The 26,236-nt window shown below is 34.1% G+C and overlaps 1 protein-coding gene across 1 annotated transcript; it reads left to right on the top strand.

The window, feature by feature from the left end:
- Positions 1-7,001: 7,001 nt before the first annotated feature.
- On the top strand, positions 7,002-10,282 carry LOC127085454 (uncharacterized). The gene is made up of 3 exons (XM_051025967.1): positions 7,002-7,718; positions 8,281-8,434; positions 8,557-10,282. Exons 2-3 carry the CDS (start codon positions 8,287-8,289, stop codon positions 9,954-9,956), a joined length of 1,548 nt encoding a protein of 515 aa, XP_050881924.1. The 5' UTR covers positions 7,002-7,718; positions 8,281-8,286; the 3' UTR covers positions 9,957-10,282.
- The last annotated feature ends 15,954 nt before the right edge of the window (positions 10,283-26,236 follow it).

Genomic DNA, 26,236 nt, shown 5'->3' with positions numbered 1-26,236 from the left:
TTGGCCTATTGGGCTTACACCAACAACCATGATAAAACATATTGATGTGAGATTTTATATGATCAAAGAGTTACTTGCATATAGACATATACTACTCCGTACCAAATTATAAGCAAAAAATGAATATTTCACATTTATTAAGAAAGTTTAAGTTTTTCTGTCTTTTTTGAAATATGTTTTACGGGAATATGCAAAAACAATTTTGCTTGATTGTTGTTTATAGAGAAAATGAGAGAGAAACCAAATTAAATACAATTTGCATTTAATTTTGCTTTGGAAAAGATGATTTTTTTAGAATGAAATGGTTAAATGAAATAAATTTGATTTTTTTTTTGCTTATACTCCCTCTGGTTTTTATTATATGTCGTTTTTGACTTTTCACACATATTAAGAAATGTAATAATTGTGATATAAAAAAGAGAAATTATGAAAGGTTTTACAAAATTGTCATTCATTAAAGATATTGAAAAAACAAATTGATATAATTGAAAGAAAAAAGAATAATAAATATTTAAGGGTATAATAAGAAAAATAACATTAATGATTCATTGGTATCATAAAATTACTTATATTGTGTGGTACAATATATTTTTCCAAAACGACTTATAATAAAAAACGGAGGTAGCAATTTGTTAGAAGAAAAATGAGTGTTTTTTGCTTATAAATTGGTACGAAGGGAGTATTACTTGACCAAGCCAGTCACCAATCACCATTGATAAACTTTGACTTGCTACATGTTTCTCAATGTTAAATAGGTCTTGAACTTCCTCGTTATTGGGATGTGGACGACACATAGAAAATCTTCACAGAGGATTGATATTCGACATGGTGGAAATTGTTAAGCATGACTCGTAGACACAAAAGAGAGGAAAATGGATCTTGTCAAGCGTAGTAACACCCTCACACACATGCACGCGCGCACACATACACACATACACATACACACATATGCATGCATACATATACACACTCACACCCACACACGCGCGCACACACACATGCGCGTGCATGCACACACCCACATACCCATGCGCACGCATGCACGCCCACACCCACCCACACTCGTGCGCATACTCATACACACACACACACACATGTGCATACGCGCACACACACACATGCACGCACACACGCACATGCACACACACACACATTTTATAATTTTTTATAAAATACATATTTAAAATAATAAAATATTCAAAATTTATAAATAGTTGATTAAAGTAAAAAAAAACTTTAAATATTAGTTTAGTGAATGCACAACTAAATAAAAATTAATTAGTGTTACTTAATAAATCTAAATTTCAAATATTGAAAGAGAAACAATAAGAGAAAAAATGTAGAAATTTGATAGAAAAATGAAATTGGGGTACTGAAAAGTTGAAAAAATAATAAAATAAAACTAGTGTGAATGGGAGGTTTGGTGAATGGAATAAGCATAATTTGGGGTGCATAGTTATAAGTTTTATAGAGACTAAAAACCAATTATAATAACACTACTAAAGAAAATTTCGGTTTTATTATGGGAGTTTGAGCCCCCAATATTGCATTTGCGACTGTATTTTTTTAATAAGGTAAAATGCATTAAAAAAGCATCGTAGTACTATCAGTTCATAAATTCACCACCAAACTACAAACAAAAGAAAACTTCATCAGAGCTGATCCAACACCAAAATATATACTAATACAAACATAATGAGAGTTCTAACACACCTATTGAACATTCGAAAAAATAACTGTTATTTCCTCTAATTACTAACTTGATATAAATAATTTATGCTTCAGTCGCCAAACGTCTTAATCAAAACATCAAGCTTAAAGATTATTGAGTTTTTCAATGAGCTCTAGCACACCAGTTTGCCGAGAAGCTTCACTGCACATAACCGCACATCCGAATATTGTCGACTCAAACCTTGGATTCAAGTTGACCCGAAATTCAGCCCAATTGTGCCAAATGTATTAAAAGCATGTCCTAAGAATTAGCCAAAATACAACATTATCCTTCTACAACATATCCCCTTGGTATCATAATTTATCCCTCTAACTATGAACATGAACAACATACTGACTGAGCAATCTATAAATATTTTGATAGTTTGTAAAGACAATCTTCCATATACTCATTTGTCCATGAACCCTAAACATGCCTCAGGTGTAAAAACCATTATGCAACATTATATTTAATCTATCTTGCCTTGATGCGGTCCCATTTCCAAGATAAATTTGTGTTGCCTCTTCCACCATTTTTTCAACATTGACTTCTTCATTTTGGAAAATATTTTACTTCCCCGTTTCAAAATGACAGTCGTTTAAGGATTTTTCACACATATTAAAGGATGTAATGATATTTTCATAAGACATTGCACTTTTACTAAATTAACCTTATAAATATACTGGAAGTAGTGTAAAAAGTGATAATTAAAGGATACAATTGGAAAAATAACAATCATTTCTACATTGAAAAGTGAGGATGGCATTCATTTTAAAACAAGTTTTATTTGCTAAACGACATTCATTTTTAAACGGAGGTAATAGTTCTTAGTCTTCTAAATGGTCCATATACAAGCAAACCATATTATCGCCATCTTGTAGATGATGTTCTGTCTCTGGCTAGCAAACCTTTAAATTGTTTCAGATGATTTCATCCATCGGTATGCATAGTTGTATTGACACCAAGTCACTAAAAATGTAATTTAAAATCCCTGCAAAAACAACACACTAAAAAATAGACGAGATATTGATTCCCCACCCTACACTCACTAACACAACTACTTAATTCAGTGCTCATATTTCCCCCTAATAAATAATATGAAATTCCATTCGACCGAGTCAAATTCCTTTTCAACATCCAATTTAAATAATATTGCTTCTTTCTTCTTTCTCCTAGCCTCGTCCATTATTTCATTTGCCACCAAGTACTATCCATAATTTGTCTTTTGGAAATAAAAGTTGATTGATTTTTTGAAATGATTGTGTCCATATCCTTTTTTGATCTATTTGTCAATACCTTGGATATTACTTTTGATATGCATCCTATAGGAGAAATTAGTTTGTAGTATGATATCTTTGTCAGACTATTTTTCTTTGGTATTAGAACCAAAAACGAACAATTTACTCATTTTACAATTTTTTCGTTTGAATCGAATTCTTTCACAAGCCTCATAAAATCAGATCTGATGCTTATTCTAAAAAAAATTTAAACTCAAATTAACTCTATCTAGGTCTGAGCTTTTGGAACATTCGCATTTCCATATCGCCTTTCAGACTTCCTCTTCTAAAAATTCTATAATCAGTGCATCTCGCACTTCTTCCCGCAATATTTTGAAGTGATCATGTATTTCTCTTTTTTATCTCTTCCGCCTCTTTCAATTTTCTTACGTTCACTTTCAGTGATATGATTTTATTTTATTTCCGTTGCTTATTTATACACCCATAATCATATTTAGTGTTTGTGTCTCCTTCTTTCAACCATTTACTTCTCGCTCTTTGCCATTGAATGTTGTAGTTGAAATTTGACAACTTAAACAACTTTGATGTTGCTTCTCTCTTTCTATTCATATCTTTTTCCAATAAATTAATTAATTCCCCTTTAATCTCAATACGATTGAGTTCTTCCTTTGCCTCTTTAATACTTCCTTCCATATTATGTGTATGCGGCTGTGCCAATCTTTTAACTTTTCCTTGATCAATTTGAGTTTATCCTTAAGGACATACCCTATCCTTCCACATATAGGTTTTTCTAGTGGTCTCTTACAATTTCATGGTAGCCTTCTAAAGCCTTCCAACAATTTAACATACGAAATGGGTTTGGTCCCCTTTTTTGAATAGTTTCATAAAGAAAAATGCGACAATGGTCCGATAACTCTTTGTCAAACCCTTATTGCTTACTTTTTGGCCATAATCTAAGTCATTCTTCTATGATGAGAAACTTGTCCACCGACTCGTCGTTTCATCCCCCATTCTAGACCAAGTGAATTTTCTTCTTTGTAATGGCAAGTCGATCCAATCTGATCGCGATATGATGTCGTCAAATGCTTCAATCTCATCTCTTATATTTTTATCAAAAGTTCGTCTTCTTTCATCTTTAGATCTTATAACATTAAATCTCCTAATATGAAAATACATTCACTGTTTTTCTTGTCGGTTCTCATAGATAACTCTGCCCACAAGTCACATTTTCTTCTTCCATCACAATGTGCTTAAACATTGCCTGTGTTTGTGTTTTCTATCTTCCCCACATTATCCCTTCACCCATATTGCACAAGTTAATGTATGTATTATATGGATTGTGAAGAATTTGTTGCACTTTGTTGTCCCATATCATCAAAATTCTATCAGATCTTCCGACTATAGGGTTAAATATAAACTCAAAGTCATTGGAACCTCACAAGACATACAAAGATTTCCTATCTATTATCTCAAACTTTGTTACTTGAATGCAAATAATTGATGGTTTCTAATTTGAATTAATTTCTATGACAAAAAGACTTATCAATTTAACTTATCCCCTATATTATAACTTATCAATTTCATCAATATATTAATGGCGTCTCCTAACTTCGAAAAAGACTTACAAGAATCAGGCATCTTTTTCTCCACCCTAAACTCTTGCAGTTAGTTCATGTATAATTTCGCACTCCCCTTCTTTATGTATCAATCCAAATTTATTTCCCAAATCCCACACACCTTTGGAGACCTATACCGCCTCACTATGTAATTGGAATCTTTTTTTCTAATTTGTCCCCCACAAATTGAAATTGAAGATAGATAATACCTAATTTACGAGTTTTTTCACTGGCTGCAATTACAACTTAGAGCCTCATTTTTCCCATTTCTTTTTTCCTTATTTTCTTTTAGAATTTTCGATCTTCTTTTTATTTTATCTTTCGGACTTCCTCTTCTAAAAATTCTAGAATTGTTGCATCTCGCACTTCTTCCCGCAGTATTTTGAAATCAATATTGGACGACAACGAGCTTTTCCTCTTGCTAGTGAAAATATTTTGAAGTGATCATGTATTACTCTTTTTTATCTCTTTCGCCTCTTTCAATTTTATTACATTCACTTTCAGTGATATGATTTTATTTTATTTTCGTTGCCTATTTATACACCCATAGTTATATTTAGTGCTTGTGTCTCATTCTTTCAACCATTTACTTATCGCTCTTTGCCATGGTATGCTGTAGTTGAAATCTGACAACTTATAAAACTTTGATGTTGTTTCTCTCTTTCTATTCATATATTTTTCTGATAAATTAATTGATTCCCCTTTAATCTCAATACGACTGAGTTCTTCCTTTGCCTCTTTGATATTTCCTTCCATATTATGTGTATGCGTCTTGTGCCAATCTTTTAACTTTTCCTTGATCAATTTGAGTTTCTCCTTAAGGACATACCTTATCCTTCTACCATTAGGTTTTTCTAGTGTTCTCTTACAATTCATGGTAGCCTTCTAAAACCTTCCAACAATTTAACATACAAAATAGTTTCAGTCCCCTTTTTTGAATAGTTTCATAAAGAAAAATGCGACAATGGATGAATAACTCTTTGTCCAACCCTCATTGCTTACTTGTTGCCCATAATCTAAGCCATTCCTATGCGATGGGACATTTTTCCACCGACTCATCGTTTCATTCAATATTCTGGACCAAGTGAATTTTCTTCTCTGTAATGGCAGGTCGATCAAATCTGATCGCGATATGAAGTCGTCAAATGCTTCAATCTCATCCCTTCTATTGTTATCAGATGCTCCCCTTCTCTCATTTTAGATCTTATAACATTAAAATCTCCTATATGCAAACACATTCTCTATTTTCTTGCCGATTCTCTTAGATAACTCTGCATATGAGTCACATTTTCTTCTTCCATCACATTGTGATAAAATGTTGACTATGTTTATGTGTTTTCTATCTCCTCTCATTCTCCCTCCACCCATATTGCATAAGTTAATGTATGTATTCTATGGATTGTGAAGACTTTGTTGTCCGATATCATCAAAATTCTATCAGATCTCCCGTCTGTAGGATTAAATACAAACTCGAAGTCATTGGAATCCCACAAGACACACCAAGATTTCTTATCTATTATTTCAAACTTTGTCACTTGAATGCAAATCATTAATGGTTTCTGATTTGAATTAATTTCTAGAACAAAAAGACTTATCAATTTAACTTATCCCTAATATTATAACTTATCAATTTCATCAATATATTATTGAAGTCTCCTAACTCCGAAAAAAACTTGCAAGAATCATGCATCTTTTTCTCCACCCTAAACTCTTGCAGTAAGTTCATGTAAAATTTCAGACTCCCCTCCTTAATGTATCAATCCAAATCCCATTCCCAAATCTCACACATCTTTGACAACCTCTACCGCTTCACTGTGTAATTGGAATTTTTTTTTCTAATTCGACCCCACAAATTGAAATTGGAGATAGATAATACCTAATTTACGAGTTTTTTTTCACTGACTGCAATTACAATTTAGAGCCGTCTTTTTCCTATTTCTTTTTTTCTTCTTTTCTTCTTTTCTTTTAAAATTTCGATGTTCTTTTTCTTTTATCTTTGTATGTTTATACAAGATTATATGTATTTGCTTACTTCTAAAAAAAAACGTAGTCATAGATATAACTAAGAATAAAAGAGAAATAAATAAATAAATACAAAATAATATATTCATATTTTATTTAACAATTAATTTATTTTTCAAGTAAGATACTTATATTATTATTTTTTAAAATGATTTAAACTAATTGTGTTATAAAATTAAAACAAATAAAAAAAAAATCCTCGAAATTATGGTCCCCAAATTCCCCAACCCATAAATAAAAGATTAAAAAGTAAAATAAAATAAAAATTACAATAACAAAAATTACCCACTTACAAAAAGCCACGTGTGAATAACCCTATTCGTAACAAAAAAAATCATGATTTAGAATCTACCCACAACCTCGTTCCCACACTGTCCCATATATACCGCACTCACATCCCATTCTTTTCCTTCATATATCTCTTTTATTTCTCTCTCTATCACCACACAAACGCAAAACAACACGAGTTTAATTTCCCTCAATACGGTGTCGTTTTATTTCTTTCTCTCACCAACCCTAAAAAAAAATAAAAATACAACAAACCCTAGTTTTCCCCCTTTCCTCTTGCGCCGCGTTTTAGATCTCGATCCCCTTTCTTTCCCCCTCGATTTCACCTTCAATTTCTTCTCCATCTCTCCGATCGATTCAACCTTCTATTGGATCGCGAATTTCTCTTTCGATCGATCCTAGTTTTGTCGCTGTTGATTCACGGTGTCGGTTTTTAGGGTTTCCGTCGCGAATCTTCTCGATCTAGTTTTCTTATATTGATCTGGGATAAAGCGATTGAGTTTTTCTTTGTTCGATTTGGATTTTGGTTTTGTTTGGATCGTTTTCTTGTTTCCGATTTAGGGTTAATTCAACGGGTTTGATTTTGGTTACGTCGTTTGAAATTTTCTTTGGGGGTTGTTAGATCTTTGTGAGAATCGTTATAATTCTTCGTCAATTAGGCGTTGTTAGTTCGTAATCGTTCGATTTTAAAAAATTAGGGTTAGGGTTTCTTGAATTTGGGGCTTTTCTTGTTTTATTCAATTTATTTGGGGAAAGTTCAATTTCTTTGAGTAATTAGGATTCTCCGGTTTTGTTACTTCCTAATTCAGCAATTTGCCATTAATTTGACAGAGACGATTTAAGGTATTATTAAAGATTAAATTTTTATTGTTTTTAGTTACTGTAATTAATAATCTTTTTTTTTTTGGTGAAGCTAAATTATTTTTTATTTTTATTATTTTTTCTATTTAAGTTGTGGCAGTGATGTGGCATGTTTCTTTGTTGTGTGGTTAATAATGTGATTTGGGTAATTAATGTGAAGTTACAGATTTGTCCTTATATGTGTCTCACTGAGTTGGCCCACTTCTTTTATGATGATGATATTAATGAGTAATGATTTATAAATGTCAGAGTTACAGAGTTTTTTAATTTAAGATATTCTTTTATTCGCAAGTAATAACACGATTATCAAAAACTTTTTAGGATTTTATTCCAGGGTACTCCTTTTATAGCAAAAACTGAGTCAACACAAACATGTATGTTTCTAATTGTCTGTCTTTTGATAACAGTTTTTGAGGATGTTTTTTTCACTGTTGTTGAACTACCTTATTGGTTGTTTTTATGCAAGGGTTCTGAATAACTACTTTGTTACTTATCTTGTGGTGCAAGCTTGTTGTCTTATACTTTGATGAATTCTATTTTGCAGGCAACCATGGTGCAGAAACGTCCTTTTGATGCTGAGGAAATGCTTGAGGTGTCCTTCAAACACCCTAAACATGCAAGCCCCGGCGATCTTGTACCATTATCAGAATCTGTTTTTCCTGATGATGATTGCTACACCCATTTGCCTAAAACTTCAGGTGGGAGTTCAGTTATTAATCTTGTGTAATTTGAAAATCAAACTAAAAATGTACATTTCAAGGAGTTTAAAGTTTGTGATAAATTGTACTTATATTAAGTTTGTCTACATTGTAATTCATAGAGGAAGGATATGCAAAAGGTAGTAGCTATTGTAATGACAAGCTTGCTGTTGAAACTTGTGATGTACTGCCTGCTGGGACTGGGGAATCTGAAACAAGCTTTCCTGTGGTAGGTGTTCCCGCTTCTTCTTGGGCCACCAATGGCATTTCTGAAGAATATCACCGATCAGAACAACCTATACATCTCCCTCTTTTTCCTGAGTATTTCAGTCCAGAAAGGCCAATATATTTCAGTCCAGAAAGACCCATAAGAACATTAACTCGCTATGAGGACCTTTACTCCATGCTCCTTGAACAATCTCCTCGCAAGCCTGTTTCAATAGGAGCTAATCATCAAGCTGATGTTCCCCCATGGGTACCAAATGCTGCTAATGCTGTCTCAGATTCAAACCTCACTGTTTGTGATGGGGAGGCTGAAAAAAGAATGTTGGGGACCTGTATAATCCCTATGCCTCAGATGGAGTTATCTACCATTGATGATGAAGCTGGAAAGGGAAGAACTGATTGCAGCTGTGAAGACAGTGGATCTATAAGATGTGTAAGACAACATATAATGGATGAAAGAAAGAAACTATTTAAAACCTTTGGGATTGAGAAATTCATTGAATTGGGGTTTGCTGGCATGGGAGAACAAGTGGCGGATAGATGGACTACAGAGGATGAACATCTATTTCACAAGGTTGTCTTCAATAATCCAGCATCATCCAACAAGAATTTCTGGAACTATCTTTCCATTGTTTTTCCCTCACGAAGCAAAAAGGAGATAGTGAGTTACTACTTTAATGTCTTCATGCTTCGTAAGCGGGCAGAGCAGAACAGGAACCATCTATTAAGTGCTGATAGTGATAACGATGAATGGCAAGGTAATGATGATCATGATGATGAGGATTCTGTTGCAGATGATCCTGTTTGTCAAGATGATACTTGTATCAATAACTGCAATGATAATCATTTGGAGGAATATGAGGATGAGTTTCCTGAAGATGAAACTTGTGCTGTTAACGGATTTGGAGATCATACAAAGAGGAACAATGATCCTATTGAGATGCATCACCCCAATGCTTCCCCTCATCTGAATCAACATCATGATCAATCAGTTTGGCAGGATTCATGTGAAGAAAAAGTTAAACATGATCCCTACACATCACATGACATGGGGGCTGCTTCACGGGAGACTAGAGTGAAGAGTGGAAATGGTGATCATTGGTCCGGTAACTATAATGGAATAAGCAATGGTTATAGCCAAGGGTATGTGTTGGAGCCCTGTGATGCACCCGCATGGGATTCCGGCTTTGTATCTTGCTCTAAAAACAAGATGGACTTTTTACCAACATGTAGTATGATAGAAGAGGTTTTTGGAGATGGACGAAGGCAAGACATGAGAAGAGGTTTCATGGATTGAATCTCAGTTAGCATCCTCCTTGCCAAGGCCAAGCAAGGTTGATGAGATTTCATATTTTCTTTTGTACATTTGACATAAGGTTGGAAAGTTAACCTTCATTGTAAAATATTGTTTTGGAAGGTGATTTCGTTTGAGTTAATGTCCCATTTATTCTTAAGTTGTTTTTGGAATTGTAAAATTTCTTATTCCTTAATTTATTGTTAGTTTCCACACTGGTGTGGATTTAAGTTTAGAGGGGGAGGGGGATAATGGTTTAAGGAACTGAAACCATTTTATGATGTAATTTGTCATTATTTGATCTCTAATGAAAGTTAAAAATTCTTACATATTTGCGTTCTTTTACTAAGTATATGGTTTTCAGTATTTAAGAGAATACCTTATGTAAGTAAAAAGCTTATACATACAAATTCGTTTTTTCCAAGAGAATACCTTGTGTAAGTAAAAAGCTTATAAAGATAGACACATAATGTTGCATACAATATTAGTATTTCGATGTTCAAAGAATCTACCAATGTAAATGTGGGTTTCTTCTAACATCCATAACTGATATTCGTATTGTATGGTGCACGATATTTTTTAACCATTAGATCAAAGACATCTACAAAATATTATAGTACACCCCAAACTCAGATTCAAATGAAAATAAAATAGTGACAAAAGAACGATAACAAACTTATTAAACAGTACCAAAACATAAGAACAAAAGAAATAGAGAATCAACAAATATAGATTATTTATCCAATTTGATTCAACTCTTTAATCTACAACTAATCGAGAGTTTCAACAAAAAATTACAAATAAATTATAATAAGTGACATAGATTCGAGACACCTGCCTTGCAAATCGACCAATGCTTTTCCAACATAAACAATATGCACCATCTCGCAAATGTGGCAAAATTGAAATGCATGAATTACAACATAATCACCCCACGAACGTGGCAAAATTGAAATGCATGAATTACGATTATCCACTTGTCTTGTGACCTTTGTTAGGCATTTTTCTAAGATTTCAAAGCACATCCCATAGTTCTCCATCTTCCCTTTAAATCAATGATGATGCCAAATTATCCATCAACTAGCCTGCTCATATTTCCTTGTTTGAACCACTCTTCAACAAAATTGACCAAATTCAAATAATGCTAGATTTTTGACCCATGTAATAATTTGTTGAACATATTTGTTGGTTTATCTTCTAAAACAACCTTCTCAGCAACAAAGTGAAAATAAATGTCCATGTAATTTGTCATCTCATGATACACTTCATGATTAGTCAAATAGATTGCATTTTGATTATCACAATATATCTTTACACATTCTTGAGTGATATGAAACTCTTCAGACATACTCTTAACTAAATGACTTCCCTAACCTCTTCAACTAGGATAATATGCTTCACTTGAGTTATAAATATTGTGTCTACATTTCTTTCACATCAACAAATTCCTCCAAAACTTCAATTCCTTTAGCCACTCTTGTGTACTTCAAACCACCCCTTAAATACTCGTTCGAACATTTCAACATCCACTTCAAATCTTCCTAATGCACTCAATCTTTTGATTTTTCATAAACCAACTTACTATGCTAATGGCATATGTTAAGTTCGGTCTACTACAAATCTTATCATATATGATGCATCCAACCCCACTTGCATATAAAGTACTCTCAATCTCATTATTCTAATCCCCTATTCGAGGATATTGCATGATAAAAAACTTAGTGTGATAATTTAAAGGAGCGTTGGCGCTTTTATCATCAAACATTCTAAATCGCTTCACCACTTTCTTTAAGTAACTAGATTGGGATAAGAATAATTCACCATTTTCTAATTTTCTCATGATATTCATTCCTAAAATCCTATTAGCCTCACCTAGATCTTTCATCTCAAATTCCCCATTCAATGTCTTTTTGAACTAGTCAATCTATTTTGTGCCCGAACTTGCCATCAAGGTATCATCAACATATTGAATTTTTTAGAGAATGACTTTCTCATTCCTCCTTAATATGTATTCACAACTCATTCTCGCTTCTTACAAAATAATTTTTTAGAATAAATTTAAGAAACCGAAGATACAATTTCGCAGGACGTTTCAACTCTTATACATGTTTCTTCAAAAGAAACACTTTAGACTTGTCCTCTATAAAACGTTCACACTGTTCCATGTTCCATGTAGATTGTCTCTTTAAGGTCTTCCTGTAAGAACATTGTTTTAACATTCATTTGTTTCAACTCAAGATTATATTTATTCATAATATTCATAAGAACTCTTATGGAATAATGCTTTACCATAGTTGAAAAGATTTTTCTTGTAATTAATTCCCTCCACATGAGTAATTTTTTTCCACATGTCTTGATTTATATCTTAGTTATTTACTTATAGAGTTTCCTTTCTTTTTCTTGTAGACTCACATGCAACAAATCACCATTTGTTTCTCATGTAGTTTCACAAGTTCTAAATTATGGTTTCTCCATTTAATACATTTCCTCGCTCACCACCTTTAACCATTTATGAATCTATTTTTTTCCTTTCAAATTCCTAATTGAAGGGCTTTCATTTTGAGTCTTATAACTCTCCAACAACAATTAAAACATAATAAGTAAGATTAATAAAACCATAATTTAGAGGTGGTGCAATATTTCTCATTACCATATCAAATCATATGAAGGAACTCTCATGAGAAAATAGAAATCACCCTCGTGAATTTCCATCCTAGTCGAGCTCAAAGATCAGAGTGAACATACTCAAACAATTTCCTAGAATTATGCATATCACTCTTAAACTCCACTTTATAAAGTTATCATTGGCATTTTCGCTTAGGCCACATAAATGAGAAACACATTTTCAAACTCCATAAATATGGACTCTTGGAATCTTTTGATTATGAATCATATGATACATGCAGATCTTGTTTAATTGGAAAGATAAAAAAGTCCCCATTCACAATTAAAAGGTGAAAAGTCTAATGATATTTTTGCCCTCATACATACTGATGTATGTGGACCACTGAACATACCAGCCAAATGAGATTTTCAATAATTCATCATATTTACTGATGATTTCAGTAGATATGGTTATGTGTATTTAATGAAACACAAATATGAATCTTTTGGAAAGTACAAAGAATTCAAGAATGAAGTAGAAAACCAACTAGCTAAGAATATTAAAACTCTTCGATCAGATCGACGCGATGAATATTTAAGCCTAGAGTTTGATGACCATCTAAAAGAGCATGAGATTCTATCCCAACTCACTCCTCTTGGAATATCACAATGTGATGGTGTATATGAGAGAAGAAATCGAACCTTGTTAGACATGGTCTGATCTATGATGAATCATTCTGATCTTCCAAACTCCTTTTGGGGACATGCTTTATTGACAACAGCTTAAACACTTAACCGTGTTCCATCCAAAAAGGTTGTGAAGACGCCATATGAGACATGGAGTCGTAAGAAACCACATATGTCTTACATGAAAATTTGGGGTTGCGAAATTTATGTGAAAATACAAATTTTAACTAAGCTTTAGCCCAAATCTGAAAAATGCTTATTTGTGGGATATACTAAAGAAACAAGAGGGTATTACTTTCACAATCCTTCTGAGGTCAAAGTGTTTTCCGCTCAAACTTGAGTATTCATGGAAAAGGACTTTATTTCCAAAGGAATCAATGGGAGGAAAGTAGAGTTTGAAGAAATTCAAAAATCATAAAGCAGTAATACACCTATGGAGGAATCCGATTAGGAAACACAAGTAGTTACGAAAGAGCAACTTGCTCAAGTAGAACAAGACCAGCGTAGATCAAACACGATACACCACCAACCTGAGAGATATGGTTATCTTGTAACTGATCAAGGTGATATATTACTCATGGATCATGATGAGCATGTGACCTACCAAGAGGATATCACTAGTCCAGAGTCTAAGAAGTGGCTAGAAGCCATGAAATATGAAATGTATTGCATGTACACAAACCAAGTTTGAACCTTGGTAGAGCCTCCTGTAGGAGTTAATCCTATAGGATAAAAATGGGTCTTTAAAACGAAGATTGACATGGATGGTAAGGTACATACCTATCAAGAAAAACTGGTTGCTAAGGGCTCTAAGAAAATTCATGGTGTAGACTATGATGAAACATTTTCATCGGTTGCAATGCTTAAATATATTCAAATTTTACTTGCTATCACTGCATATCATGATTACGAAATATGGCAGATGTATGTCAAGACTGCTCTCATTAATGGGAACCTTCTTGAGGATGTGTACATGACACAACCTGGAGAACTTGACATACCAGAAGAAGCCAAAAAGATATGCAGGTTACAACGATCAATCTATGGATTGAAGCAAGCTTCCATCTGGAATCTTCATTTTGATGAAACGGTAAAACAATATGGATTCAACAAAAATGAAGATGAACCTTGTTTCTATAACAAGGTTAGTGGTAGCATGATCATTTTCCTGATATTATATGTATATGATATAATACTCATTAGAAACGACGTCCCTACCTTACAACAAGTGAAAACTTGGCTAGGGAAATGCTTTTCTATGAAGGACCTGGATGAAGCATCCTATATACTAGGAATTAGGATCTATAGAGATATACCATAAAAAATGCTAGGCCTAAGTCAGAGTACATACATAGACAAAGTGCTAAGACGCTTTAATAGGCATGATTCCAAGAAAGGATTCATACCTATGGAACATGGCCTATGTCTATCAAAAGCACAATACCCTTCAACTAAGGAAGAAAGGGATTGCATGAATAAGATTCTATATGCATCCGCAATATGATCTATCATGTATGCCATGTTATGTACTCGACCAGATGTCTCGTATGCTTTAAGTGCAACGGGTAGGCACGAATATAATCTCGATGATGCTCATTGGGCTGCTGTCAAGAGTATCCTGAAGTACTTAAGAAGGACTAAGGACTCATTATTAATATATGGAGGTAAGGAAGAGCTCGATGCAATTGGATACACCAATGCAAGCTTCCAGGCAGATAATGATGACTTTAGATCGCAATCTGGTTATGTGTTTTGTTTAAATGGTGATGCTGTGAGCTGGAAAAGTTCAAAGCAAGATACAATTGTTGATTCTTCAATCGTGGTTAAGTACATTGGTGCCTCAAATGCAACAAAAGAAGTTGTTTGTATCAAGAAGTTCATTAGTGAACTTGGCATAATCCCTAACATTGTGGATCTCATTGATCTCTATTGTGATAATAATGGTGCTATCACACAAGCTAAGAAGCCTAGATCTCACCAACGATCAAAACACATACTTAGGCAATATCACCTCATTCGAGAGATAATAGATAAATGAGATATGAAGATATGTAGAGTACTAATAGTTAACAATGTCGCTGACCCACTAACAAGGCCTCTTGTGCAACATAAGCATGATGGTCATACTACATCTATGGCTATTAGGGGTATGCCTGATTGGCTCTAGTGCTAGTGGGCGATTGTTGGTGTAAGCCCTAGAGGCCAATAGTTTTGGTACTTGTATCAAATTATTTATTAATAATTAAAACATATTTTATTTATTATGTTTGTTTTTCCAAAATGATAAAGTCCCTAGAATAGCTAGTCCATTTAATGAAATGATAAGTGTGACTTAATCATGAGATCCCATTAAACATAAGGACATTATTTTTAAAGTATCAATAGTCAAACTTTATTGTGAAGTGGGATGACAATAAAGCATTGAGACTATTATATGGATATACTGATGATCACATCTCAAGGATCATGGATAAAGAGTTATTAAGTCTTCACATAGGTATGAATATTAGGAATAATATTTATACTGGATTGACCCACTATGAGGATACTACATAGAAAGTTATGCGAAAGTGTCATAAGTTATTCTCATAGTGATAGCGGTGTGTACCACCCTTTAACCTGAAACCACTATTGACCCTAGATGTGGAGTCAAATGCTTTATCGTTGATCAAACATTGTCCGTAACTGGATGACCATAAAGATAGTAGACATGTACTCCACAAAGCATGCTGAGGGACATAAGTGACTTAAATGAAATTTTCCCACCTTGCATAACATGATAAATGTGTAAGAGCCCAATATTGAATTGGACAAGGGTGACACAGTCTATGCCTTGTGTTCAATATAGACATTAGGACAAAATGGTAATTGTACACAAGAACATTATCATAGATTTTTTTTTGTCAGATCATATGACATTTTTGTGACTTGAGTAGCAGTGATGTGTTGCTAGATACCATTCACTATTTATTATTTTAAATGTATGATTTAATATAATTGTCAACGTCACAAGAACCTATAGGATCACACACATAAGAACATATTGAAGAGAGATAGAATAAATAAGAAACACTATAAGGTACGGTGTACTTGAGAGAATTATGGAACACTATAAGGTACAATGTACTTAAGTGAAATATAGAGCATCATATAATATAATAATAATAATAATAATAATAATAATAATAGTTAATATAATAATAATAATAATAATAATAATAATAGTTATTAAATATAGTAATAATAATAAAATATATTTGTTATAATAATAGTTATATTATTATTATTATTATTATTAGTTATTATTATTATTATTATTATTGTTATTATTATTATTATTATTATTATTATTATTATATGGTACACTTAAGTTGGGCTTTTTAGCTTGCAGCCCACATAAGTGATTCTATAAATATAATCTTTGTGTAAAAACTTTCTCACTTGATGAAATTCGGTTTGTGAAATCCTGTATGTAATTCTCTCTTTCTCTCTCACCTATAGTCCTCATTCATAGATGTTAGCACTGAGATTGAAGACACTTTGTTTGTGTGGACAGAGTAGAGATGTTACTTTTCATTCAACGCTCATGATCATTCTTCGATTCTGCATCAAATTGTTAATCACCACAAGAGGTAACTGTTTCTATCACTGATTATGCTCATTGGTAAGGATCAACTAAAGAGAAATTTTTGTTTTCCGCCGCATCTTGTGTCGCGATTTCCCTTAAGTGGTATCAAAGCCACTTATGAAACCATAAATTAGATAGATGTTTATTTTCTGTACTTTATGATTTAATTTGATTAAAACACATAATAAATTTAATAATAAAGAAAATTAATTTTTGGCATCATGTTGTGTATGATTTGAATGATTCGATGTTGACTATGCTTCGGAATCCAACTTTTGTATGGTGGAGTAACAATACATCAATCATCTATAAGTTACACAAAAGTGATCGATAAATTTTCTGAGATATGAATAATTCGGATGCAACGACAATATATTTGACATGTCTTTTATTTCATCGATTCAATTAATGTGGTGATTGTGTTTCATATGAATGGTCAATGTTCATTCCGCTTCAGAATGTGACATTTGTATGCTGAAGCAATGATATTTAGATCATTCAAATTGAATAATTGATCATTACATTTTCGATAGTATGAATGTGTTGCATTAGAGTTTATGACGATACAAGAGTTGTATTATCACGAGTTATAAAATCGGGGTTTATAATGGTACAAGAGATATGATTTAAGGATTTCAAATTTTTATATAATAATAATAATTGTTATTATTTTTTATTATAAAAGATATACAATGAAGTACTGTAATCAAAAGGAATACCGACATCGTTAATCAGTATTTTTTATATAATACTTGTTATTATTATAAAATGACAAGTTAGTGTGCATGTAATGAAAAATATGGAAAAGAGCAAGTTACTGTGTCTGTCGGTAATAACAAGGAAATAACAAATTGCTAATGAAAAAGTAAGCGTTACTAGTCATCATGGTCTTAACATGTTCTTATTATATTATATGATATAAACTATGTTTCAAGAACGGAGTGTTACCACTTTCTATCATGATAATGATTATCATGGTTTAACATATATTATTTAAATAATAATGATAATTTGTTATTGTTATTTATTTTAGATAATGTTATTATTTAATTAATATAATAATAATTGTTATTATTATTTATTTAAATAATCTGGTATACGTTAATAACTAAATATCCAAAACTCCAATTAACTCGTGATCAATCCTCAAAGTTTAATTTAATTTATTTAATTAACAAAATTTAAATTATTAATAATAATAAACGTGTATTTATTATTAGTTTACTGTGCTGATCGATTATGACCTTTGCCTTCTTTTATTTTTTGGGAATTTTTAGTACGACCTGCGTGCCATGCCTTCTCTATATCCTCTTCATGTAACTTCTTTTCTCATCTCACTCTCTCGTGTGTAACACGAGTATTCTATAATGTAATGTAATGAAGGAAAGAAGAAGGCAAGATCAAAGGAGGACAACCATGGAGATCTAGCTTGGAGATAGATAGATCGTTATTAGGTTTAACTTATGTTCTCTCATTGACTTGAGAGAACAATTGCGCTAGGGGCCATAATGGTATCAATTAGTTTTATAGGTATGTTGATGCATGTGAGAGATGATTTATATGATAAATAAGATGATGAGATCAAATTAATTAAAATTGCCTTAAATTAAATATTAAGTTTAAATTTTCCAAATTTTAGCACTCATAAAGACTAGTATCGATAATTTAGTTTTTTCCTAATGCGAGGTGCATGTTCTATATTAGTAAGGTGTAATGGGATAAATGTAATATTCAATTGCTAAAATATTGGGTCGAATTTAACTAAACTAATTATAATAAGATTATATACATTTAGAATCAAGAGTTGGAAAAATCTATATGATGGATTAGAATAAGGAGTTATTCACCTAACTAAAATATTCGTGAATCGTATTAGATACAATTGGAAGGAGTTCCTACCTAAATAACTGAGTTTTGTGTAATAAGCATAACACAGACTTAAAACAAAGGGGAATATGGATCTCGATCCACTAGAAAATCTTCAAACGAGATTTTTTGAATCAAATGATGAGAGTCATTTGGTTTGAGTAAAATAGTGGGAGCATATTTAATTAAAGGACTAGTTGAATATGTTTTAATGATACTAATATCTTCATAATTTTTATGTAGATTACCATGACAACAAACACCTCTAACAACATTTTGTGATTAATCCTTGACAAGGAAAAATTGTCTGGGATAATTTTTTTGGATTGACAGCGAAACCTGAGGATTATCCTCAAACATGATAAAAAATTGTATGTTTTAGAGACACCTGTTCCTGCAGAGGAGCCTCCTAGTACCACTCATAAGGTTAGAAGAGATGCTTATAAGAAGCATTTTGATGATACCAATGAAACTAATTGCTTCATGCTGGCTACCATGAATTCTGAATTACAAAAGCAACATGAAAACATGACAGCGTTCGATATGATCGAACACCTGAAGATTCTCTATCAAGAGTAGGAAATGCATGAGAGATTTGAAGTTTCAAAATCCATTTTCAAGGAAAGCTAGACGAGGGAGGCCCAATAGGTTCCCATGTACTCAAGATGATTGGGTATGTGGAGAACCTTGAAAGGTTGGGTTTTCCCCTCAAAAAGGAGTCCGCGACTGATTTTATCATGCAATCGTTGACGAAGAGCTTCAGTCAAAAGTTCCTCAATTTCAATATGAATGATATGGACAAAAGTCTTCTAGAGTTACTAGGCATGTTGAGAACTGCTGAGCAGAATCTGAAGTTAAAAAGGAAGTCCATTCCGATGGTCAGTAATAGAAAGAAGCAGGACAAAAGTCCCACCAAGCAGGGTGGTAAAGGGAAAGGCAAGGAGGTTTCCAGACCCAAACCTACTGTTCATGCTTTAAATCCTAATCGAGGTATAACAAAGGCGGTACTTTCTTCTAGTGTGGTAAGATCAGAAAGTAGAAGAGAAACTGCCCAAAGTACATGGAAGATAAGAAGAATGGAGTAGAGACTTCAACTTCAGGTATTTTTGTTATAGAAATAAATTTATCTACTTTTGCCTCATGGGTATTGGATACTGGATGTGGTTCTCACATTTGTACTAATGTGTAAGGGCTAAAAAGGAGAGAATTAGAAAAATGTGAAGTTAATCTACGAGTTGGCAATGGAGCAAAGGTTGTTGCTTTAGTTGTAGGAACTTATGTATTGACTTTACCTAATGGTTTAATAATTCAGTTAGAGAACTGTTATTATGTACATGTAATTAGCAAGAGTATTATTTCTGTTTCTTGTTTGGACAAGTTTGGTTTTTCATTCATAATATAAAATAATTATTTCTCTATTTATTTGAATGATATATTCTATGCTACTGCACAAATGAACAATGGATTGTATGTCCTTGATCTTGAAATGCCAATTTATAACATTAATACTAAAATTATGAAACCTAACAAGTTAAATCCAAGTTAACTTTGGAATTGTTGCTTATGCCACATAAATGAGAAGCGCATTTCCAAACTCCATAAAGATGGACTCTTGGACTCTTCTGATTATGAATAATATGATACATGTAGATCTTGTTTAATTGGAAAGATGACAAAAGGTATTACTTTTACAATCCTTCTGAGGGAAAATGTTTGTCGTTAAAGCTGGAGTATTCATGGAAAAGGACTTTATTTCAAAAGGAATCAGTGGGAATAAAGTAGATCTTGAAGAAATTCAAGAATCACAAAACATTGATATACACGTGGAGGAACTCGAGCAGGAAACACAAGTAGTTGTGGAAGAGCAACCTGCTCAAGTAGAACAAGACTAGCTAGGTCAAACATGATACGTTACCAACCTGAAAGATATGGTTATCTTGTAAATGATCAAGGTGATGTATTACTCATGGATCAAGATGAACTTGTGACCTATAAAGAGGCTATCACTGGTCTCGGGTCTAAGAAGTGTCTAGAAGCCATGAAATCTGAAATGAATTTTATGTACACAAACCAGGTTTGGACCTTGGTAGAGCACCCTGTAGGAGTTAATCCTATAGGATGCAAGTGGTTCTTAATAAAGAAGACTGACACGGATGGTAAGGTATATACCTATAAAGCAAGATTGGTTACTAAGGGCTATAAGCAAATTCATAGTGTAGACTATAATAAAACCTTTTCACCAATTGCAATGCTTAAATCTGTTTGGATTTTACTTGTTATCGCTGCATATCATGATTACGATACATGGTAGATGGATATCAAGGCTTCTTTCCTTAATGGTAACTTTCTTGAGGATGTGTACATGACACAACCTGGAGAATTTGACATACCAGAAGAAGCCTAAAAAATATGCAAGTTACAACGATTAACCTATGGATTGAAGCAAGCTGCCAGAAACTGGAATCTTTGTTTTGATGAAATAGTAAAGTAATATGGATTCATAAAAAATGAAGATGAGCCTTGTGTCTATAAGAAGGTTAGTGGGAGCATGATCATCTTCATGATATTATATGTATATGACATAATACTCATTGGAAACGATGTCCCTACCTTGCAACAAGTGAAAACTTGGCTAGGGAAATACTTTTTTATGAAGGACCTGGGTGAAGCAACCTATATATTAGGAATTATGATCTATATAGATATATCAGAAAAACTGCTTGGCCTAAGTCAGAGTACATACATAGACAAAGTACCGAGACGCTTTAATATGCATGATTCTAAGAAAGGATTCATACCTATGCAATATGACACGTATCTATAAAAAACATAATCCCCTTCAACTAAGGTAGAAATGGATCGTATGAATAAGATTACATATGCATATGCAATAGGATCTATCATATATGCCTTGTTATTTACTCGACCAGATATCTCGTATGCTTTAAGTGCAACGAGTAGGTACGAATTTGATCCATGTGATGCTCATTAGGTTGTTGTCAAGAATATCCTTAAGTACTTGATAAGGACTAAGGACTCATTCTTGATAGATGAAGGTCAGGAAGAGCATACTGTAATTTGATATACCGATGCTAGCTTCCAAACAGATAAGAATGACTTTAGATCACAATCTGGTTATGTGTTTTGCTTAAATGGTGGCGTTGTAAGCTGGAATAGTTCAAAGAAAGATACAATTGCCGATTCTACAACTGAGGCCGAGTATGTTTATCTCTCAAATGCAATAGAGGAACCTGTTTAGATCAAGAAGTTCATTAGTGAACTTGGCATAGTCCATAGTATTGCGGATCCTATTGATCTCTATTGTGATAACAATGGTGCTACCGCACAAGCTAAGGAGCCTAGATCACACAAACGATCCAAATACACCTTAGGAGATATCACCTCATTCAAGAGATAATAGATATAGGAGATATGAAGATATGCAGAGTACCAACACTTGACAATGTCGCTGATCCACTGTCAAATCCTCTTGCGCAGTAAAAGTATGATGGCCATACTAGATCTATGGGTATTAGGGGCATGCCTGATTGACTCTAGTGCTAGTGGGAGATTGTTGGTGTAAGCCCTAGAGACCAATAGTTTTGGTACTTGCATCGAATTATTTATTAATAATTAAAAATGCATTTCTTTATTTTGTTTGTTTTTCCAAAATGATAATGTTCATAGAATAACTAGTCCGTTTAATGAAATGATAAGTGTGACTTAACCATGAGATCCCGTTAAACATAAAGACATTATTCTTAAAGTATATGTAGTCGAGTTTTATTATGAAGTGGGATGACATTAAACATTGAGACTATTATATGGATAAATTAATGATCACATCTCATGGATTATGGATAAAGAGTTATCAAGTCTTCACATAGGTATGAATATTAGGAGTAACATTTGTACTGGATTCACCCGCTACGAGGATACTACATAGAAATTTATGAGAAAGTGTCATAAGTTATTCTCATAGTGATAGTGATGTATATCGCCCTTCGACTTGAAACCACTATTGACCCTAGATATGGAGTCGAGTGCTTTATTGCTGATCAAATATTGTCCGTAATTGGATGATCATAAAGATAGTTGATGGGTACTCCACAGAACATGCTGAGGGACACGAGTGACTTAGATGGAATTTGCCAATCTTGCATAATAGGATAAATGTCTAAGAGCCCAATATTGAATCAGACAAGGGTGACACGGTCTATGCCTTGTGTTCAAACATGAGGGCAAAATGGTAATTATACATAAGAACATTATCATGGAAAAAAAGGTTTTGTCAGATTACATGACATTCTCGTGATTAAATACAACCCTTATGTAGAAGCTTCCTCACTTGATGAAATTCAGTTTGTGAAACCCTGACCGTAATTCTCTCTTTCTCTCTCACTCAAAGTCTTCATTCGTAGCAGCTAGCACTGATATTGAAGACACTTTATTCGTGTGGACTGAGTAGAGGCGTTGTTCTTCATTCAACACTCATGATCATCCTTCGATTCTGCATCAAATTATTAATCATCACAAGAGGTAACTATTTCTATCACTGATCATGCTCATTCGTAAGGATCAACTAAAGGGAAAACTTTGTTTTTCGTTGTGCCTTGTGTCGCGATTTCCCTTCATCTTTAACATATGTGATAAGAGAATCCTAAATCTATGACATAACTGTCGCATTACGCGAAAAACCGGCGGGAAAAGAAAGAACAACAGAGCCGCCACCGCGCGTTATTTATCCCAAAAGAGGGAAAGGAAACGCTCAGAGTAAACCTGGAAAAGACGTGGTCTCGCGACCAAAGAGAATGGGATCGGGAGTCGGTTATGCGAAGGGAAGGTATTAGCACCCCTACGCATCCGTCGTACTCGACGGGATCCACGCACAATAGGAAGGAAAATTGTTGCTAAAAAACGCTGCTCACACACACACACACACTGGCTGAAGGAGACACAAGAAAACAGACTGAAACTGACTCGGCAGGATATCGCATCCTGGGCCTACTTAGTCTATCAAGCATAGACATCAGACTCTAAGTAGTTCGGACGGGGGAAAACATGCTCGCTAGGATGTCGCATCCTATGCATACGTATCTCCTTTGGACGGAGGAGAATCAGAGCATTCGTAGCTCGGCTAACACGCGCACAAACAAACACAGGCAAAGGCAAACGTGGAGCCTGAATGCCAATCAATGGGCTTACATCAGCATCCGAACCAAAACACACACAAGGAGGCAAACGTGGAGCCTGAATGCCAATCACTGGGCTTACATCAGCATCCGAACCAAAACACACACACTGGAACCCGAATGCCACTCGATGGACTTACATCAGCTTCCAAGCACACAACAAGAAGAAGGGTCTCGATTGCAACTAGGGCAAGAGAAGGGGAAGGTCTCAATCGCAACGAGGGCGAGAGAAAGGAGAGATCTCAATCACACAGGGGTGAGAGAAAAGAGTTAGTGTTAGTGGTTAGTCAAACTCGACAAGACATCGCGTCTCGTGCCTACGTATCTCATCTGAACATGAGAATCAGAGTTGCCGTAGTTCGGCTAAACTATTCCTGTTGGTTTGTGTTTTTTAAGTGGACCACGTCACTACGCAATCTACCTGATGCTCGACCTTTGGAGACTTACTCACCTGTAGTAGAAGGAGTGGACGTATCCTTGAGAGGGGATAATGTTTGTTTGTGTTTTAGGAACGCTCAAGCAAGAAAGGAAGTCCTATACGAAGGAACCGTGCTACCTTAATTGTCATGCAAACGAGACTACGCGGAGTCTAGCAAACCTAGGGGATACAATCACACCACACAAACATATACAGCATGAAATAAACACACCAACAAGGGGCTCAAACATCAGGGTTAGGCTTTAGTCGAGGGGTCATATCAACCTCAACAAACAAGCCTCTGTATCGGGGTCAGGTTAGCTCTTAACCTTGCCATTGAGGGGCTAAGGTGAAGCCAGATGAAAGGTGATGAGGGGTGTGCCTCATTGCTTCTATCTCAAGTCAGAGAGAGCATCAGACAAGGGAGCGTGGGTCCAGAATGGGGGGACCCTTCTACGCTCAGGACATAGACTCGACTGTACAATGTACAAGATCTTGGGCTCGGATCTCAATGCTACAACCATGTAATGGGAGCAAGGAGAAGACTCACAGAATAGTGGGGGATAGATTGCTTATCCCTACCTTCCACCAATTGCCTCAGATGAGGACTTTTCCTGCTTGGGACAAATATAAACATACACAAGCATTGCCTCTTAAGGAGGACTTCAGACAATTTGCCCGGCCCGGTAACAGCCGGGTCTCCAGACTACATGAAGAAGAAAGTTCTATACCTCAATGCCAATTGCTTATAAGCAAAGCAATGCAAGTTCTTAAGAGAACTGAGCAACTAAGTGTACCTGTACAAAAGTCAAACAGAATCAGCATCCCATTCATAATCAGACAACAATACAAGAATCAACAATGTACAATCATAATCAAACAATAATGTGCATAGCACAAAGCTCAATGTGAACCAACATCCTACAAAACAGCCACATTAGTTTACAAGTCAAGTAAGATAATCCCAAATGTGAAACAATTCCTTTAATCATTAACTTCTTAACCTGAAAAGCCAAAAACAAGTTCAAATGTAAGTGACAAGACCACTAGGACTAGCCTAGGGTCCAAAAGAAGGAAAAATCCTAAAACAGCAACCAATTCATGATCAAAGTCAAGCTATTTCAATTACAAAGGGATCCCAATTGGTCCCATATCCAAACTATACACCTATTTCAATTTATACAACATGTAAGGCTAAGTGAGCAATGTTAAACCACATATGAGCAATCAGCAAGATCACATCACAAAAAATACCAAAACAGCATGGAAAATTCCACAAAAATTATATCCTAAACAGAGGACATTCAACAAGCTACATGTCAATTTTCATACAATTTGGCCTAGTGGAACTATGGGAATTAATTCAACATGACAAGGCATGCAAAAACACAATCAAATGAGGCCCAATAATATGCATCAACTTCAATCTAATGGTAAACAGTGATGGTATATGGGAAATACATGGGACCAAAGCTAAATGATAGCTATACATGTTAAGGACTACCCTATCAAATTTCGTGGTCACTGGATTAAGTATGTGGATATGGCAACATATATACAAAAGGTTACGCAATTGAAGCTCTAAAATGCTAGGCAGCAAGGAAAAAATCTTAATCAAATTGAAAATGGATTATTAAAATCCACAAAAATTCACAGTGAATGTTAACATGTTAATGGTGCTACATGCAAAAAATTAAGGCCATAGGCCAAGGGGAAGCATGGCAAAAAATTTGGGGAATTCAGCATATCACAAGGTGTCACCTTTTATTACTCACAAGTTCAATAAATCACATATCAAAAACCAGAAGGCTAAAAATTACAAAACCTATGTCAAAAATTCCAGAAATGTGTCAAGATTCTACACCTAAAATTTCAAGTCATTTGGATT

The sequence above is a fragment of the Lathyrus oleraceus genome, chromosome 5 (assembly GCF_024323335.1).
Source record: "Lathyrus oleraceus cultivar Zhongwan6 chromosome 5, CAAS_Psat_ZW6_1.0, whole genome shotgun sequence".
Lineage (NCBI taxonomy): Eukaryota > Viridiplantae > Streptophyta > Magnoliopsida > Fabales > Fabaceae > Lathyrus > Lathyrus oleraceus.
The sequence above is the reverse complement of the archived record's forward strand: the minus strand, read 5'-3'. Positions and strand labels throughout refer to the sequence as shown.

Bases quoted from the DNA above. Each gene is read 5' to 3' on its own strand.
- LOC127085454 (XM_051025967.1), top strand. From the start codon at position 8,287: ATGGTGCAGAAACGTCCTTTTGATGCTGAGGAAATGCTTGAGGTGTCC. The intron at 8,435-8,556 runs GTGGGAGTTCAG...TGTAATTCATAG, and splicing joins CCATTTGCCTAAAACTTCAG to AGGAAGGATATGCAAAAGGT.